The sequence below is a fragment of the Phaethon lepturus genome, unplaced genomic scaffold (genome assembly GCF_000687285.1).
Source record: "Phaethon lepturus isolate BGI_N335 unplaced genomic scaffold, ASM68728v1 scaffold13014, whole genome shotgun sequence".
Lineage (NCBI taxonomy): Eukaryota > Metazoa > Chordata > Aves > Phaethontiformes > Phaethontidae > Phaethon > Phaethon lepturus.
This window is the reverse complement of record NW_010537033.1, coordinates 26,748-47,232: the sequence shown is the minus strand read 5'-3', so window position 1 is coordinate 47,232 and position 20,485 is coordinate 26,748. Positions and strand designations below refer to the sequence as shown.

General features: G+C 44.4%; 1 protein-coding gene across 1 annotated transcript in view; it reads left to right on the top strand.

Moving 5' to 3' along the window:
• The window catches only part of LOC104620204 (dnaJ homolog subfamily B member 6-like), a 36,709-nt gene extending 29,910 nt beyond the window's left edge, over nt 1–6,799 (top strand). Inside the window, exon 5 of the mRNA XM_010286354.1 lies at nt 5,196–6,799. Within this exon, the coding sequence (XP_010284656.1) occupies nt 5,196–5,278 (83 nt within the window). The 3' untranslated portion in view covers nt 5,279–6,799. The remainder of the gene's footprint in view (nt 1–5,195) is intronic.
• The last annotated feature ends 13,686 nt before the right edge of the window (nt 6,800–20,485 follow it).

Genomic DNA, 20,485 nt, shown 5'->3' with positions numbered 1-20,485 from the left:
ACGGTTTCCTGAATTACTCTTTGCTAACTAGTAAAATCGATATGCTTGGTTATCCAAACTAATTACCTTATAATTCCCTTGCACACTTCTATTTGGGCATGTAATGGAAAGAGAAAGGAAAGCAAAGCCACTGTTTTCTGTGGAAGTCTTAATACATGAAGAATACTGGAGGTATGGAGATGGGAGGGAGTTCACTCTCCCCTTGCTCCGCGTCCCCTGGCTGTAACTGCACACAAATGGGACGGGGTGACAGCTGTCCTCTTCTGCGGGCAGAGGGTGGGAAGATTGGCTGGTGGATTTGGAGGCTGGCGGGTTGCTCCCTGGCTTAGCCAGAGCTGCCTTCATGCATGGTTTTTTGGCTGCTAGTACGAGTGCATCCCGTTACCCGTTGGCTTCCCACAGAAGGTGGCAGTTGCACATGGAAAGGCTTCCAAGATGGCATAGCCTTGCAAACGTTTGCTTGCCATGTGGGAGTAAAACCTTGGACTCTATTCAGTAATAGTATTACCGTAATTAATAGCAGGAAAGCAGGTTGTATCTGGCTTGGTATGTTCTTGTAGCAATTCTAGGCAGAATTAGTAATGAAAATAGTATGGTGAGCAAGCATCAAGGAAGGCCCCAGTTAGCTGCTAAAGCTTTTCAGTCCCCTAAAACATCAAAGTTGGAATTACATCACTGGGTTGGCCAGTGAAACTGGAGAACTCGCCCCTTGGATTTAACAGTGTGGATAATTAAATAGTGGAGCGGCATACCTAGACGGGGTGGGATGTTTGTCACCTCTGGTCTTTATGTAAAGGTGGGTTTTCTCTCCACGATGCTCTGTGGCATGGGCAGGAGCTGTGGATGTGGGGAGAGAATTATTAGGTCAGATCATGGTGTGTGTTGGGCAGTGGCTCAGGCTGAAAGGAGGGAATGTGAAAGTGTAGTATAAAGCTGTAATTGTAAATTGAGTCACACGCATGAGATTATACTGAAGCTGTGATCTGGGGTCAATTTTTATAATGGCATATGCAAGTGTGGTCAGTTGAAAATGGTGGCTGCAACTCAGAAGTAAGCTAGCTACCTTTGAAGTAGCAATTTATCATTTTGACTAGAGAGGTGTTTCTAAGAGCAGAAAATTAGAAAGCACACTACAGAACCCAATTTGCATATGCCCTGTGCCCTGTTAAAGCTCTGTGTGCATGTTGGAGCCATGACTGCTTTCATGGTTTGAAGGGCAGCAGAAGAATGGTCACAATCTTAGCAAGAAGTTAGTAGATCTTGAAAACTATTTTCTCTGGGACTTGGGCAGAAAGCACGAATCTTGCCCAAGTATAACCTCAGTGCTTCAGAGCCTGAAAGTGGGAAGAAACTCCTCCAACTCTTCACCTTTGCAGGAGATCTTCTATGAAAATCAGGCCATGGCCTTTATTACTGACTGATGTGGGTCGAGAAGCAGCAATGCTGCGTGTTAATCGTTGGTCATGACCGAACACCTTGTTTCCTTCTGCTGACTCCTACACTCTCCTGTCCTGGCAGAAGGAAGGTGGAGCAGACCCATGGCTGCTCTCTGCATCCTCGTGGAGCAGGCAGATGTCAGGCAGGGCAGGAAGAAGTAGGATACTACAAATGAGTTGGGTAGGAGCGTTTTCCCCAGGACACTTGTCCCTTTAGATCAATGACTTGATGTGCACACCTCCCTTGCAGTTGCTGCCCAAGAATATAACGAGTTTCATAGTCAGTGACTGAACAAACCTGTGACTTTGGGAGGTGCAGATAACAGAGAGGTGGAAAACCAATCTGGGACACAGCAGAGAGGATTCCCAGTTTGTTTTGGTCCTTGCTGAGTGGTTGAGGGATTTGCTACTAAGCGTTATTGGAATTGGTTTCAGCCTTCAGCAGCTTTATGAAAGCTGGAATAGCTTCTTTGCTCTTTATTGTTCTTCTAGAAGTAGGGGAGAAGGGGGTGAAATGGCAAGAGCAGGTCAGCAGATGCTGTTTGTTTCAGACAAGAATTATACAAGTTGTAAACCAGGTGTAATTCCAAATGGTGTGGGTTCTTGCCTCGTCTGTCTCTGCTCCTGGCAGCTGACAAAAGCAAGAACATACCAAGTTAGGGTGATATCTATCTGCTTTTGAGTGACTCTGTTTTCCAAATGTCCAAGCATGTGGGGAAGATCTCAGCAACCTGTTCTCCCTCCACCCCGTAATGCATTTCTAGAGTTTAGATGGCTAACACTTGCTTCTAAGGGTGGAAATTTGAAAAGCCCTTCTCCAAGGCCAGAACTGTTTGGCTGAAGCCAGCTCAGCCAGGCACTGGCTATGGGAAGCTTCTATGACCTCTTTGTGATGCTGGCGACTCGCCAGGACACAGGTTCACTGCAAATTAATCAAATAGTAATGGGGCTGCTGCTTTCTAATTCAGATTTTGTTCTCTCATGACTTTGGGGCTATTCTTGTAACCGAGGCAGCTAAATATGCTTTAAATAGTGCTGGTTGAAGTATTCAAGTGAAATAAGCACCAAGGGGTTACACCTTTAGTGTGGAATTTTTATTTTTGTCAGGAACTGCTTCACTTGTTTGGATCAGGTTTTTGGCCGTTATCACCCAGCATAGCATCACTGGAGCTAACAGACTGGCAAAGTTTGACCCATCCTTTCTTCTTACCTGGGGTAGAAAAAGAAATCATTGAGAGTGAAATTATTTATCACAGCAGGCTTGAAACAGAAAAGACTTGGCAGTTTTCTCTTGGGGAATACTCTGTATTTGTGTGTTATCTCCTACTTTTGGCCAATCTGTTTCTGTGTGTCAGTGATAACACTTGAAAGATTTCCACTCTTCACCCTTATCATTCCGGAGGCTGGTAGGAGACCATGTTGTCAAATGCCTAAATATCTTCATACCACATTATTTTAACGTTTGAGTTGTTTCATTTATAAGACAATGAGTTATGTGGCATTCATTTCAAGTAATAATTTACATTCACTCACAGTATTTTCAAGGAAGAGTTGCTAGAATTGCTTTCAAAATCTCAAACATTTGAAGAAAATGGACTGTTGAAAAAATAAAGTATTATGATGTAAAATAGCAGTATCAAATGCAATCATGCCTGAATGTGGAAGCCTTTTAGAAATACTGACTGTTTTGAGAATGAAAAATGAGAAAATTATGATGCTAATAACCTGTTAGGGTTTAATGACCCTTTCCCAAATATCTGTGTTAATGTTTCATAGTTATTACATGAACTAGATCTGATCAGCTGATATGATGCTGTTTTTCCCTCCAGTAAGGGGAAGAATCCTTTGAATAACACCCCTCAGATGACTGATTCTCAAGAGTCAGCACGCCTCTTCCGCCTCCATTGGCTTCTGTGGGAAAGCAAAGAGACGCTTGAGCCCTTCTGGGATGTATCCCTCACAGCAGTAAATGAAATGCCAAGGGATCCTATTTTTGACAATGTATAGGTGACCGAGGGGCTGACATTGAAGTAAACTTCATAGACGGAGTTCTTCGTTAGGAGATGTCCATGCAGTGTCCCCGGGGACAGGATGGTAGCTCAGGAGGGTGGCAGCGTGCGGGGAGAACACAGAGTCATCTGCAATTCTGCAAAGCACTGCCAGTTTTTCTCTTCCTTAAACAGTAGAACTGGTTTCCACTCTAACTTTGTGCAGGCTAATCACTCATGGCAGAATTTCTAAATAAATATCCTGCTTCTTGACTCAGATGATTGCAAAAGATGAAGTCATGCTGTTGATACAGCATAGGAGCCAGAATGATAACCTAGGAACAGTTTCCTTTTTCTACAAGGGAGTGTATTTCCTCTAACACACAAACTTTTGATAACGTCTCAGGTGATTTTAGCCCGAAGACTATCTCATGGTTCTCCCCAAGTCTTAAACTTAAACCAAACAACTGCAGTTCTGCTGTGGGCACAAAACTAATTGCGCTTGGGAGGAGCTCTGATAAGGAGCAAACTTCAGCCACAACGTGGCTACATACTCCTGTGACCTCCCACCGCTTCCTTTTCCCATCTTAATTTTGCTGTTGGTGCTAAACTGATGGAGAACCAGGTGCAATGGTGACACGGCTTCCTTGGGGTCACCTCTGCGTGCCTGCAGGCAGAATGGGGGAGAGAAAGAGATTTCCAGACCGGCAGAGCTGTGCCCTTCTGGGCTGTTCCTCTGACTCCCAGCCCTGCCTCTGCGCTGCCTTGCAGGGGCTCCTCCGCTCGGCTCTCTTCACTGGGCTGCACCGATTCCCAGTGGCAGAGCACCACTGAGCTAAAAAATCCCCCCAGCTACCTCAAAGCATCACAGAATGCTTGTTTGAGGGAAATGTGTGCTCCTTTTGAGTTTAGATTTATTAAGTGCCCTTGGGTAGATGCACAGATAGTTCTGCACTGTTCACTGTCCATGCAAGTCTGCGAGCAAGTTGCATTTTACTGAAAGTTTGGAGGAAAGAATGAGATTTAGTGGGCATGGTGGTGTTGGGTTAATGGTTGGACTTGATGATCTTGAAGGTCTTTTCCAACCTTAATGATTCTGAGATGCAGAGCAAGAACTGTTTTTCACGCATCTTTGTGGGGGGAAAAAAAAATCATTGGGATGATAATCACATTGGCTGGAAGCTTGTGCCTATTGAAGTTGTAGCACATTGCTGCTTGAACTTAATACTTCCATGTACCATAGAAGCTGCAGTAGAATATAACCTATGGTGCATAGTTAAGCATGAGCAGGCTGATGACCTGCCTATAAAATGCATATTGGTAAACACCCAGCACCTTCTTATTTACTCAGGATTCTCTGCATTCCCTTGTCTTAAAATGGAAATGCAAATATCATGGTAACTCTGACTACTGTGAGCAGGAAATGCCAGTACTTAAATAGCTCCTGCTGTATAAGTCTTATTTATTGCTTCTGTTTTGAAAATTATTCTGGTTTTGCATGTGTTCTAATTTTTAAGCTTTTCCTGAATGGCTTTGAAGTCTTTTGAAAGTTCTCCAGAACTTTTCAAACTTCAAAGACTGATAGTGTTTTCTTTCTATCCTATATAAGGGATATAGTAGAACTGATCATTAAAAAACAAAAACAAAACCACATTAGAAAGTCAGACCTTCTCTTTAAGATTCCTTAAACCATTCAGAGAACATGTGCTTTTGATAGAGGGAAAAGTCCATGAATGCTGTGAATAGTATTTTACAAGCCATGTTTCCTCAGGACACAAAGAAGTCAGCAAGAGGAGGAAGCAGAAGCAGAGAGAGGAACAGAAGAAGAAGAAGTCAACCAAAGGGAGTTACTAAAATGGACTTCTCTGCTATGCCAATACCTTCATAATAATGACAACTTAATGTTACGTTTGAGCACACCTCTTTTGTGTATATTTTCTGATTGTTCACACTGCTAGCAAGGAAGTGACTCATGTTTAAAACTGTACTAAAATTGCACTATGTTACTCTTTTTAGTTTCACGGAGTGGCTTTCTTGCCAGTCAGGTTAGGGAATTCGAACGAGGCTGATCTTGGTTAGAAGGGTGTTATGTTTGAAGATTGGAAAGCGTTACAGAATTTCTTACCTCTTCCTTCCCTGGGACTAAAGCAACTCTAGTCTAGTGTTTGTTTATTTGTTTTGTAGGGTATAAAGGGTTGTGCAAATGCCTGTTTGTTCACTCTGGCATCAACATCAGGCCAGTTGAAAGAAGAGTCCTGTTCACTCATGTCGTTGGGAATGGGATTGAGACATGAGCTCTTATAGGGTAATTTATGCGAGCTTAATAAATAACTTTTATGGTTGTTTTTTTCCCCAAGCTGGGCAGCAAAGGTTTGTCCCTGCTATTAAAATGTTTCTTCATTTTAAATTGTATCATGAAGTTATATCTTTTGATTTTAAGAAACTTAGTGTGATGATGGTCTCCTGTAAGCACTCCTACTGATTTCCTTAAGCATAGTTGACTCCCAATGAATCATTTAGTGAAATCATTCCTTATTTTAAAAGTTTATTTTCAGAACCTAGAGACAAATGATCTAAGTGCTACTTTAAAACTGCTCTTTGTTTCTGCTGAGTAGGTTTTAGATAACATTTTTTCAGCATCCGTATAAGATTTTATCAAGTTGTTTCTGCAAAGAACTTAGACCTTTATGTGTGAAAGCATTTTGCATTGGTTTTATTGCAGGACTAATTTTTTTTAGCTTGAAGAGCTGTCTTCAATTTAAAAGAAATGTGTATTTTCTGGCAAGATTACTTCCTTGCTTCCCATACTTGTCTCATGTGCATGACACATTGCTTCTCTTAACCTTTAGTTTGTACAGAGCCCTTCCGTTGCCTTAAGCATTTACCTGCATGTTTCTTGTCAGTATGTTGCCTCCTCTTTTTAACCTCCAGGTAGGAGTTAGCAGCTTATGGTTTTGTTTTGTTCCTTTTGTCTTCCTCTTGCCAATATGTTGTTGATGTAACAGACTTAAACCTGGCAATATTGAAAGTCCGCAGTTCCTCGAGAAACTCACTCATCCTAACGTTTAAAAGATGTAGCAGTGCACATAATCATGTAAGGAAGAAGCTAAACAGAAAAATCAAGTCTGCATTCTGGCATGGTTTGATATAACAAGTTCTGGTGTCTCTGGTATCTGAACGGTTTAGCTTCAAATGCTTACGTTAGCCAGTGTAACCCTATGCAAACATATAACCATACGTGAACTCTGTTAGGGTATTTAAATTATGGTTAATATGAAATAAAGCTGAGTACCGGTTTTCTGTCACTTAAGTACCACATTTTTGTTTTGTGCAGTGTTACTAATATTTAAAAATAAAGAAAACTCTCCGTTATACTTTGTCCTCTTGCACTGTACTGTAGATTGGAGCCGGCATCAGTTGTTCATATTTATTTTCAATTAAAGACTAGGCTGTAAGCAGAAGGGGGAGAGTCCACATTCACAAGATGCCCACAAGCATACCAGGTTATTCCTTTTGCTAAATCCATTAAGTCGATACAGTCCCCGTGTCAAATGGCTGATACTGGGAAACGAGGGTTCGTTCTGGCTGGAAGCATCACTCAGACAGAGCCTGCACAGTTGCCGTGCAAGGCACTTTCGTCCTGGATAATACACGCTTTGACGTTTTGATGCTTTGAGCTGCGTCCCATTTAGTATGGCTTTCCACACTCCGGGGGAAGTCCCCCAGCACGTATGCCGATTTTAAGCTATTAGTGCTCCTTATTTGGTTGGGAAAATGGTGTGTGCTGTGGAAAAGCAGGAGAGGTGGAGGAAAGGAGAGGTGACACCAGCGCAGGGCTGGTCTGGCCCGGGCCGTCCCTCTGCTGTGGGCAGCCTCATGTCACACGACGGAGTGGCTCCTGATCAAGAATGCGCCGCAAAGAGTTAGAGCGGACCGGGGTTTGGTACACGAATACCTGCTTGACTCTGATCCCTGTGTTAGGCTTGAAGGAAGAGGATCGAGCATTAATTATTTAGGCTCTAGATGGGTTAGGAAGCTAAGGGCATCCCTATCCCCCCAGAAGGGTGTTTGCGTGCCTGCAGCTGGGGCCTACACCCTGTGCTTCCCCCGGAGAGAAGCTCCTGGAAACAGAGTCCCCAGAGGAGGGAACCATGGGCACAATCTTTCCTATAACGACCTAGAATCTGCCCAAGCTTGCCCAGAAATTAAGAAATGTGAGCCTGTGGCCATTGAGCCTAATTCCTTCCTTCTCGGCCTGGTTATTTCTGGGTTTTAACTGAAGGGTTGTCGGCCTGGCGGTAGCACCACGCTGGCGTGGCAGCGCTGCGCGCAGGACAGCCGGGAGGCCGTGCCGCGTCTGCCACGTGTGTATGAGCAGGCATGTATGTGAGGTCTCGTAGCCCGCAGCGCATCCGTCTGCCCAAGGTGAAGGCTGCGTGATGATGTGGGTGCTTAAAGTATGTGCTGGGGCAGGAAGAATGCAGGTGGGCGTGAGGCACCACAACTGATAACAGGTGATGCTGGCCCAAGAATGGCTGTGAATAAATGTATTGTGAAAGTTGGAAAAAGGTTCCTGACCACCCTACAACACTTCTGTGGAAGAGCTGAGGGCAGAAGCGGAGCTAGTTTAAATACAGACCCGACGTGATTTATAAAAGGTACTGCAAAATGATTGTTTACAGAGCAGATACTTGGGCTCAGAGGCCCAGAGTGTTTTCAATCCCTTTTAATATCCCATAAGAAAATTAAATTATTGGGGTAGAGAACACACAGTGAGTTGAGTAACAGCATAATTAAAATGATACACCGAAAACAAACCAATTTTATCTTAAGATAGTGGGACACAATCACAAACAGGCAAAATATGGACAGCTAAGGATTCCTGCTCCTCACTTGGAAGCTGCCACTATGAAAATGGTTTAAACTCAGTTGTTTTTCCACACCTTTTACAGATGTGCACAGTCTGCTCTTTCAACTAACGTTTGGCAAAACTTTGATCCTAAATAAATGATCTCAGAGAATGTAGGTGTCAAAATGAAAAAATGTATTTTTCAAGTTTTTGCCCAGTCTCTGTTCAGTGCTGATGCCCACCTTAGTGGGCAGCTTGCAGACCTGTAAATGCTACTTCTAGAGGTAACACAAAACTCAGATTTTCTCGGTCAGCTTGGCTGCTGTTACAGAGACTTGCTTTTTTTTCCAAATTTCAGAACTAGATCATGACATTTTGTATGTATTTGTTGAAATAACACACTGTTCTGGTTTCGTCTGGGATAGAGTTGCATTTCTTCCTAATAGCTGGTACGGTGCTGTGTTTGGATTTGGGCTGAGGGTAATGCTGATACCACACCGATGGTTTGGCTGTTGCTGAGCGTTGTGGTGCTTATACTCAGTCACGGGCTGTTCAGCTCCCGTGCTCGGCCGGTGGGGAGGGGCACAAGCAGCCGGGAGGGGGCACAGCCGGGACCCCGGCCCAGCCCAGCCGAAGGGACGTTCCCACCACGTAACGTCGTACTCAGGGTACGAACCGGAGTTGGCCGGGGGCGGGAATCGCTGCTCGATCACCGGGTGGTGAGCAGTTACTGCATCGGGCATTGCTTGGTTTTGTATATTCCTTTATCAGTAATATTATTATTCCCTCTTCTTTTTCTATCCTATTAAACTATTTTTATCTCAACCTGCCATTTTTTTACCCATTCTCTCCCCCATCCCACCTTGGGGGGAGGTGAGCAAGCGACTGCGTGGTGCTTGGTTGGGACTAGACCACAGCATACACCAAAAGATGCTTCTTTTGAAAAGAAGAGTCAGATACCTGGAAAATGTATAATAATCATTAGGGAAACAGTAAAGTGCCCATTTTGCCAACCACATCTGAAATGTGTGACTCAAACCCACTTGTTCTTCAAGAATGTTCCTAGACATGTGCCACTAAAGTGGTGCCTATCAAGTGGTGGGATTAGCTTGTTACTATATCGAATGACATCGTTTTATTCTGCCTATACAGAAATGTGTTCATTCCATTTCCCCCCCATCTTTTTGCATGCCTGTTGCACAGGACTGTTTATTCCTGGGATTCACAGGTTAGCCCTTCCTGCATTTCAGATCTCAAGTACCTTCCTTCATGTGCGGTGCTGCTCCATTACGTCCAAACTTAGCTCACATTCTAGTGCTCTCTCACATTACCTTGCCTGGGGAGCACCTTACTGCCCCGTAACTCACACGTTGCTGGGGCAGGGGATGGTACAATTCCCATGATTAGGTATATTTAATTCTCTTCTTCCCAATGAGCAAGTTGGAATCTGGTCTTAAGAGACTCTAGGCAAGGCAAGGCACTTTTCCTCTCCACTGACGAGAGTTAAAACAGGGCACTTAAAACCACAGATGCTCAGTTTTAATAAATGTTCATATTTGAACCTATGATCGATTCAGCTGCCCTGTGTCAGCACACTTTGACTTCTCACAAGTTTTTCTAGTCAAAAAGGATTAGGTGGGGTGTGGGGAAGTGTCAGGTTTGTTAAGTACCTTGTTGGTGCCCTCTTAGCCACCAGCTGTTAACTGACAGCAGAAGCATTTCCAAAGTGGCTGCGCTGACCCCCGATAACATTTCCAAGCGTGGGGTAGGTTACCTTGCTGCTCTCAGCACAACAAGCAGAAACTGCTCATGTCATTTGGCACATCTTGAACTACAGCGTCAAGTATCCCAGACTTTTCTTCTGCCTCTTGCAGAAGGCCTCATGTGATCACTGAAAAGCAAGCCCAAAGAGCAAGAAGTGAGCATGACAGTAAGGTCAGAACACAGGCTCTCATGGGTCTGAATGTCTGAAAATCTCTGTTTCAGGGGAACGCCTCCCTGTCTGCCTGGAAGTGATCACAGATTTTCTAGGATGTCTCCAAGGAGGGAGCGGGACCTCGCTACTCTGGCTGGGTGTTTAATTGCATCTCTTCAATGCCTGTTTCCACTGGCATGCATATACATCTTTCTGCTTAAACAGCATACATAATTTTTTCCACCCCTTTTTTGGGAAGTGCCTATCCTTTTGTCAATGCAGAGCAGCTTGCTTGTTCTTTAGGCTGCTGGTGGTTGCAATTTAATGAAGTCTTATGATATGGCAGGTGTTATTTTTACATTATCTCGATATTAGAGAGTTATGGTGGGGAAAATTTCTTTAACTTATAAAGCAAAAGTTACTTCCAGGTTTTTTAAGATGAAAGCTAGCAGTGCAAAATGGTAGATCATTCCAAAGCCAGTAGGCTTAATGTATTATGTATTAGGTTAAAACTTATGAAATACATGCTTCTGCCTGATTTCTAGAGTCTCGATGTGTGACATCTTTGGATGCTTTAATAGGTTAAGATGAGCAGTGGTGGTTGCATATTGCTACGTGACACCAAGAGATAGGTTGGAGCTCCTTGAATAGACTGCATGCTCAGAGCTGCGGAAGGGAAGGAGCTCTAAGGGGACGTTAAGGAGCACTAAGCTGACACTTCCCACGGCACCTGGAAAGGACACTCACCAAAGGTGCAAGACTTGATCCTGGCAGCAGATGCAAGCCACAACCTGCCATACTGGTAGTGTTGTGACAACAATGGGTTTTACTGCTTCAGGATTCCAGGCGAGGAGGTAACCAGCGCTAGAGCCTTCCCGGAGCTGTGAGTCACGCTTTGTACCCATAAAAATGATTTGTCAGCTACCTGGCCCACTGTCCTGTCTTTGATAGTGACTAATGGTGGGTGCCTAGGGGAGAGCACAGGAACAGGTTAAGCATGTAATTATACCTCACCAGAACATTTTCCCAGCTGCGGCACTCTGTGGGTCAGAGGCTCCTGGATCCAGAAATGGTCTTTCTGTTGCCCAGTATTTTTTTCCATTGACTTGTTCTTGCCTCTTACCCTAGAAAACTGCTCGATACCCAGTGTCCTATGGCAAGGGATTCTTCATCTGACCCTGTTGGGTAGTGAGATGATAGCCCCTTGTGCTTTAAACCCACCTCCTGCAAACTTCCTTTGGTTTCCTCCCCTCCTTCATCCTGATATTGGAAGAGACAGTGAACACCTCATCCTCATTCCCCTTTTCCATGCCACTCATGATTTTACACATTTCGCTCATGCCAGCCTTTGGTTTACTCTTTTATGGCTCCAGAGGTCCAGCATATTGAAACATTCCTCGCAGAAAAGCCATTTCCTACCTTCGATCATGCTCCCAGTTAGGTCAGGAAAGCTCATTAAACAGTGGCTGTTGCTCAGCTCCATAAATTGTGACGACCGCCTGGATGAGCATGACTAGTATTTTAGCAACTTGTCAATACCCCGTTATCAGTCTGACAGAAAGAAAAAGGCCACACAAAGCCCGGGATGCAGGAAGAGCTGACCAGCGCTCGAGACCCAGCTCTGATGCCCTCGGTCTCGCCAGGCTCTCACGGGCTCTGGAATGAGAACACATGAGCTCATGGCAGTGATGGTATCTCCAGATTGTGGTCCCACACACCTTCCCCCTCCTTCCCATCCCAGACGAGAGTGCGTCACAGGGCATTCCTTTGCAGCTGGCGGGACGCGGCGCCTTCTGACTCAGGCACAGCTCCTGCTGCCACTCGCCGTTCCTCGGGCTGTGAGCATTAACTGTCTCTAGCTCTGCCTGGCTGGCAGCGCGCCGACTGCGGAGTAGTGCTTCTTGTCAGAAGCGCCTGGTGTGGCCAACGCCAGTTTGCCTGCTCCCCCGGAGGAGCGGCGTTGGCTGTGTGATCCCTGCCGACGAGGGAGACGGGTCTGGTAACCTTGGGAAGACACCTTGCTCCTGGCGTGACACCTCCCCGCAGGCAGCGCCCGAAGACGTGGGCAGCGCGACTCCACGTGTCCCGTGGCAGCACAACAGCTTTTTCATTTCCAAGCCCTTCTTGTCCAATATGGGGATGATATTTCTCATCTGTAGCAATCTGGGCTGTGACTTCCCGTGTTCCTCTTGGCATCTTTTGTTCAGGGACAGCCGTGCGCAAGTGTTCACTTACTGGGTCAGTGACGTCATTTGGGAAATCTTAAACAGCCGAGGAGTTAGTTGTGAAGAACCATCAGCGATGGTAGGGAGGATCCAGAGACATGGCAGGGTGTAGGACATGAAACACACATTCTTAAAGTGCAAAGTCAAAACTGGCCCATTGATCCATCCCCCCTCAAAAAGTTGTGTCAAAGCTCAGAGTGTGTCTGGCTCTGCCGTTCTGGTTCAGATCCAGCTCCACTTTAAATAATACAATTTTGCCCAATAAATTTTCAATCTGAGTGCAGACATGGGCTCGAGTGACAGGTAATCTCTACTCGCTGTGCCTCTGCTCCAGCAGATAGCCCTGCTGCGGTTTGCAGGGAGGTTTTTTTGGGTGCACCTGAGCCCATGGCCTCTTCTTTCTCAGCAGGATTCAGGTTTGGTGGTAGCGATTTTTAATCAACAAAATGACTTCCCTTGGAACCACAGATTTTTCTATCATGAATACTTAGGAAAATATTATTCAGCTTGTGTAATGCAAGTCTCAGGTTGCATTAGGAGATGGGATGTGATAGAACATGATGGTAATGAGTCACCTCATATTATGTTTTATTGTGATGTGTCAGCTGAGAAAGCTAGAGAGCTATAGGTGTTTCTACCAGCCCAGTTATGAAACAACTGCTGGTTCATGCAGAGATTACTAAGTTTTTCCTAGGCCAGTTAGCAGATAGGTTTAGGTCTGTGGTTTAGCAATGTTTTGATTAAATTGCTAACAGTGAGCTGCCTCAGAATCTATTTTCCACCCAGAAAAGTCAGCAGCCTCTTGTTAGCAAGGGTTAACCTTGCTCAAAAACTTCAGTCATCAGGATGAGACTGTCTCTCTTGGCAGAGGGGAAAGTATGTGAGATAGATTGTCTGTATTTTAGGGCTTCTTTCTGCTGCCTTTGAGTAGAGGGTGATGATGCCATCGCCTGTTGCTGCTGTAGAACTGAGAATATGAGAGCATGACTTGGAAAGTCAGGAGTTTAGAGACTGGCCCTATACTTCTGAATTTAATCCAGAGAGTGAGAGATGCCCAGACACAGGCAGAAGAATTCAAAGGATTTTCAAGGTAGGCATTGCTGGTGGTCATTAAGAAGAAGCACACAGGACCCTTCAGGACATCACACCAGCCCTGGGTATGAAACTGTGTCTCTGGGATGTGGGTGACGGAATTGGTGGAGGCCAATGGGTCTCAGTCCCCCTCCGCCACTGGTCTGGTGAGATCTTCAGCAACTGCTCTGCCTCCTTCTGAAATGTCCATGGATCTGCCTGGGCTGCACAAGCAAAAAGCCACCCAGGCAGTTTGGAAGCAACTGGTGTACCTGATCTATGGCGATGGTGAATGAGGTTTTTTTTTTTTAACATGTTTAGGTAAATTTTGAAAATAAGGTTTTATATTTTCAACTTCTCTTGTTGTACTATTTATTTTGAATGTGAGTGAACTCAGCGAGGGGGCTGTTGTTTCTAGCCCCTCACACAGGGGACAGATTTGGGGCAGGCATACGTGTCCTCTCCCACAGCTCTGTGGCTTCTCCTGACTGCGACTCTTCGGCCGTCTCCGTCCCTTTAGCCCTACGTCTCTCTGCAGCAGAGAAAGTCAATTCAGTGAAATGCTCTGGGGCTTCTGCTGTGGCAGTGAAGGGAGACCCAGGTAGGACCTTTCCCTTCCTTGTTAACCTACCGTTTGAATGCCCCTTCTCCAAGTGTTGGTCTTGCACCGTTAACCCCTTGCAGCCCTGGTTTGGGGATAGTGTTTCCTAGAGGAGCTGTAAATGCTTCAGAAGAGGCATCTGGGGAGGGAAGCTAAATAATGGAAATGTTAACACACCTTTCATTACACACCCAATACATCATTACTTAATTTCTTTGCTTTTGTCTCTTGTTTTTATAGTTCCCCCCCCCTCCCCCCCGATCAATAGCATTCATCCTACTCAGTGAACAGGCTTGATACTGTTTTTATGGTGTGAAAATTACTGTTGCTTTGACTGCCTCCTATTACCAGGTGACACTGCTTGGCAGAAAACAATGAATCTTCCTATTATTTGGAAAATAAATGTGATTTATGAGAGCAGCAATCAATAGTGGTCTGCATCTTGCCGTCAGGGTGCCTGCTTTCTTGAAATAAGGCTTTTACCTTTGGAGTGTGAAGGCTGTTTGTCTAGTGCTGCAGAGCAATTTCTAATATATAATTTTTAATCTCAGCTTTTATTAAGAATTTTTTAAAAGATGATGATAAAGAAAACGTCTGTTGTCTTTTTAAGAGTTTGATGCCTATGTGGAAAACAGGTAGATGTGAAGTTAAGCACGCTGGCAGGGAAGGACACGTTGTGGACAACAGAGATGCTGGAGGGAGGAGGAGGAAGGGGAAAGCTGACCATTGAGCACCTGCTATCGCTTCCCTTCACTCACTGGAGAGATGATGGGCAGCACTGAGGATGTATTATTAAAATACCACAGTGCTGATGATAGCAAAAAACGGACCAATTTAACTACAAGGAAGCAGAACCATTTCACCCGATAGCTGTGCAAGACATTACCTAGAGATGTCTGGGGAGGCCTGTGAGGCTGTTCCTATTTTTTTCTGTTCACTCTCACTCTTTGGCAGCAACCTCTCTGCTGCCTATGGGTTGGCTTTATCTATTGTGGGCAAACCCAGAAGCACAGGTGTGGGTCCTCTTCCTCTAATGCCCAGGCTGAGAATGTCTTGTGCTTCTTGAAGAACTAGTAAATAAAGAATTTACCTATTTGGAGACACTTTTTGTGCATGTCTTAAAGCAAAGGAACTAAGGGAGCTCCTTATCACTTTGGATTTTTTTTTTCCAATTAAAAAAAGACACGGTCTCCAAGTTCCCTCTACTCTTTGGCTTATTCCAGGCTTAACAGTGTTTTAAACTACAGTTCTGGCATATTTACACAGGGAGAGGACGCTGTCTGGCTGAGTGCATATATAGCACCTCTGCAAGCAATTACAGCTGAAGCCAAATCCTGAGCTCTTCCCTGTAACCGCGTCTCCCATGCCAAGGAAGAGGGGATACAGCCCCTGGGGCAGCAGAGCTGCAGGTCACCTCAGCTGGCCACAGGGACCCCACACCTCCAAGGATGTGGGGTCTGGGACAGCTGCGATACCCCAAAACCCCCAGATGTTGGAGAGCCACCCAAGTGGTTCCAGTCCAGGGTGGAAATTTTCACGTCCTAGGAATCAAATTTAACCTCAGCAAACAATTCTGTCCTACAATACACTGCATAAGGAGCCACAGTTTTTTGCAAAATTAGTGGTGAAAGAAGCCCTGTGTCCAAAAAGGTACATCGGTACATTTGCAGAGGCAAGGATGGACAGCGAATATACACCTATTACTGCTGGACAAAGGACCAAGCGCACAGGGCCTAAATTATGTCTCTGTATAGAACTGAGCTGCTCAGAAAAATAGTTAACCAAGAGATTTTCATTAAGGTATTTTGACAAAGATGAATGTTCCCTTAGGAAGCAGGTACATCAGATGGAAAGAGGTTGATCATTAATTTTAAAAAGTCAGTTTTCTGTCAGGTAAAGTTTTATTTTGCAGATGTATTAATATCCCTTCCTGCTAGCCATCTTGCTCTGCTTTGGGGCCGATTTCTGGTCAAGCCGAAGTGAACACCTGAAAGTTCTTCCTTTCTCCATAGAAATAAATGTGCATGCAAACATATACATACATATACGTACCTTGAGCACCCTTCTGGACATTTTCAGCTACTTTTCTTAGGCCAAGAGGATGGATAGTGTACTAGCAGCTAGGAGGATGAAGCAAATTGGAATTGCCTTTATCAGTCTTAAAAGAGTGGAATCAGCAGTTTTCTGACTATCTTGGTGTAGAACCTTTATTTTTCAGGCCTCTGAGTTTATGTTCAGGTAGTGCCAAACATTGAGGTGATCTAACCCTGATTTGGGTCTCCTCAGTGGAACTCCTTTATTTTATGGTCAAGAGGAGAATATTATGAAAATCTGATCTGCCTCATTACATGGGGCCATGTAATTTCACTTAATGATGCCTGCATTGAAGTTATGATCTCACGGCAGACCCCGAATGTATCTCACAGAGAAACACCCAGCCACAACTAGAATAATTATCTCTTTTAGGCATCACCTCTTACAGAAGGTACTTTATTTTACTCAGTTTCTCAAACAGCAGCTTCTTCCAAGCAACTGCCTGTCGGCTGCAGTGACTTTACACAGGCAGGACTGTCTCTGGCCAGGACTAAACATAGGGTTTGTGCTGGGTCCTACAAGGAATGGGATTCAGTGGGTAAAACAGCCTAAATACAGCTGCCAGGTCAGCTATAATTATATAGACTTTGATAAATATAATTACACTGTTGTTAAAGGGACTTTGATTGGTGTAGTTTATTTCTTTGACTTGCAAGGGGTGGCTAGAGATAGGGAGCTGTCAAAGGGAGTCCACAGTTTTGTTTCCTTATCTGAAATTAGAGCCCCAGGACACAGCTGTATTCTTGTACTTTGAAGATTAATTTAAAATAAATACTATACTTTTTATATCAGGCTCTTTCCTTCTGTCTGGGATTTTTGTCACGTGGATGTACTTATTGCAGGTGCAGCTTTTCCTGCCGTCCCACTTCAGAGAGGATGTATTTGTGTGTGTTTATCTGGCTGTTGGTGCAGGATTCAGCACTGTATGTTTTAGCACTCTATTTCTAGTGATAAGTACCTGGGATAATGACACATGAACTCGAAGGGGTGGTATACATTAATTATACCAACACACATAGTCTGAGGTAAAATTCTGGACTGACTTATTTAAGGCTTCACATCTGTAACATAAATAAGCTATTGCTCTGTGTATCATTACACTGAGTCTCACTCTTAAAGGATATTTTATTTTGATTAGGAAACAGAATAGCCAAATAACAGAAGTACCATGTTGCTACCTCAGAATCTGGTCATAATTTGATGACATTGTCAGGATGTGTCCTTTATGAAAGATCCTTGAAATGGTCTTCCTATTTAAATTAAACCTTGTGGAGTGCACAATGCTTTTCTGAATGGAACTAACCGTTCCTTAATTTAGCCCTGTCAGTGCTGTGCTATTTGCACTAATATATACTGATATTCAGTGAATTAAATCATGATGCATCCTTCCAAGTGCAGTGGTGAAGAAATCCCATCAACCCACATTACCTTAAAGTAACCTTCGCCAACTAATCTGTATTGCTCCAAACATGGAGCACTTTACTGTGATGAGTTAGCTCCAATACTTACATAGTAAACCCCCAAATCCTGCTATCATTTATGAGCCTAGAAGGAGCTTTGCTCCACTAAGCTTAATGTACTCCCGTCAGGTTCCTGACTTCATAAATAAAGCAGTGCTCTTTTTTCCCCCTAGGAAGAAGTTGTTGTGTTCCTGACTTTCAAACTGAAACCGTTACTAAAACAGCTTTTTGGCATCAGCCGAGAGCTTTCTACTTTGTAAGCTACCTCATTCTCCTTTTTGATCCAGCTGAATTTCCTAGCACCTTAGCCTAATTTATCAGCTATGTAAAAAATCTGTTGTGACCTCTTCTTCAGAGTCCTTCCGGTCTTCTGCAATTCCTGACCATTTGGAGCTGCAAAGCGTATTAATCTGGAAGAACAATTTTTGCTGGAGGAATCAACCCTTACAGATATGAAGTTCAAAGTTGGAAATTTGCTGGAGTGAGGGTGGGCTGGAGGCAGAAAGTGGTTTATGTATGATATATGGCCACATTACAAACATAACTCTGTACTTGAGAAGGTGGCTTTCATGGTTAAGAGAGTAGCCTGGGACTTAAAGGATCTGCATGCAGTTCTTGGCTCCAGTCCTGCCTTCTTGAATCAATCTTAAAATGGTTACCAGTCAGCCTATCTCTTTCTGTTCTCTGTGTATAAAATAAGGTAATTTAATCCCTTTCTCTTGCTCTTCATTGAATCCATTTTTCTCATTAATTCTTCAGACGAGGAACTCAATTGTGCTCTTTCACAAGGCAAGCCCACAGAGAAACAGTGTGGAGCAATACAAATTAAACAGTCTTGTAGCTTATAAAAATGAAATTCAACCCTACAGAGCACTCCCCCTTACTACCAATACCGAGACAACACATGTCTCCCTCTCTGTTAAATCTAGACACACCAGAGATGGAGATGGGTGAGGTCTGCTAAGTGCTGCGCTCCACTTTTCTGCCGGTGGCTCTCGTTGCACCCCCTCTCATTCTGCCTAATTGTATTTGCAGTGCAAGTATTTGTACAATCCATCACAGCTGAGGGCTTTCCCAGAGATAAGGGGTTTTATTTCACTTCCATCCAGAGACATCTGCAAAATAATGTAATTAGTTGATCCCATGTTTGTCAAGAGAAAACACAACTGAACAGTTTAAATGGTATTTGGAGGAACAACACATTCCTGCCTTTTGGCATAATTCAGCCTATCACTCTTTATCCAGCTGTTTCTGTGCTATGATGTCCACCACTCTGGGATGTGAACAGAGCAGGGGTCTTGATTTAGAGGAAAATTTCAGCACATCCATCACAGGAAAAGTTCTTTAACTCCTTCAAGTATGTATCTTCGGCATTTGTAACCTGCCGTTTTGTAGGTACTCACGTTTTCGGGGTGCGGGTTAGTGCAGAAGCAATGTAACCGGTTCTTTTCCTGCTTTCCTTCAGCTCTGCCCCCCGCACGCTGGAGGTGAGTCCCACTGGAGTGGAAGAGACCCTGTAACTGTCTTCTGTGAGGGGTTTAAATATATTTTCCCACTTGTTAGGCAAATCTAATGTAACCCTAACTATCCAAGCCAGCTAGTGTGGTAAAAAGATGCTGTAAGATCTCAAGAATCCAGAGCAAAAGGAGGAACGTTTAGAAAGGCCCCCAATACAGCTACGTTTAATGGAATTAGATAGCTTAGCTAAGTAAATAGGAAGCTATTGCTTGTGGAAAAAAAATCTCAGTGATTTTCCCTGAGGTAAAATCAGTAGAGCAAAAGAAAAAAAAAAAGGTCTAAAAAAAAAAATCCCTCACCATAGACCCAAAGGGACTTGTCAGCTCTGCAGCAGAAATTGGAGAGACCACTCAAGCAAGAAGAGGATTAGGCTATCTCTTATCAAAGCACACATGGGCTGGATTTTTACAGCAAAATAGAGAGTGGTGGGGTTTTGGTTTTATTTTTTTTCCATGTCCAGATGTGGCAAAGATTGTAAGAAAAAATATACACAATACAGTCCCTAAGGTAATGTCTTTCCAGCGGGATCAGTGCCTACATCCTCCTTCTAGGTCCCTCAGCGTTACCAATTGTAAAACTGCTCCACTTCACACCATGACCCCAAAGGCAGTGTGAAACATCTACACCTTTGGTTAAGTCTGTGAAGACCCAAGTCCCACAGGGCTGAACGTGAGAGTGAGCCGGCCTGGCTGTGAGAAAGCAAGCGCTTAGCTGGTGACAATGGGTCCTGGATGCTGCCTGATGCAGAAGAGCTGGAAGCAGCTACACTAGCACGAATCCTGCCTTCTAATCCCCTCTGCCCTGGGCTCATGATCCCAGACACATCAGCGCTCAGCTATTTTGAATCTGCTCGGGCTTCCAAAAATACCAGGCATTCCCCGAGCATACTCACATTAGCACAGCCTCCGCCGTGAGAACGCGGTACAGGCTGGTTTGCTCCGCGCCAGGAGCACCATGCTCCCGGCCACGCCGCCGCCAGCCAGCGTGACTGTATTTACAAGTAGCAGAAACTGGGCAAATTATTACCAGAGTGTGAATAAATGATTCCTTATTAAAACTCAAAAAATTTTTCATTGAGCCTTCAGCTTTTCAGCCTGTGCCTTTGCTCAAGTGTGTAGCTGGCTCTGAGCATTGAGGGGAGGACACCGATTACCTTACTACTGTATAGTCCTCAGCTCTGGCACAAGTCACCTCATTGCTCTGGTCCTCTTCTTCTTTACGAGGTCCTTCCAGGTACTGTCTCCTCTAGGCTCAGTCCAGTTCCAGCCCTCTTTTTGTCATTACAGCATTACAGGTTGGGCTGGTGGCAGCTTTCAGGGGGCACAGAC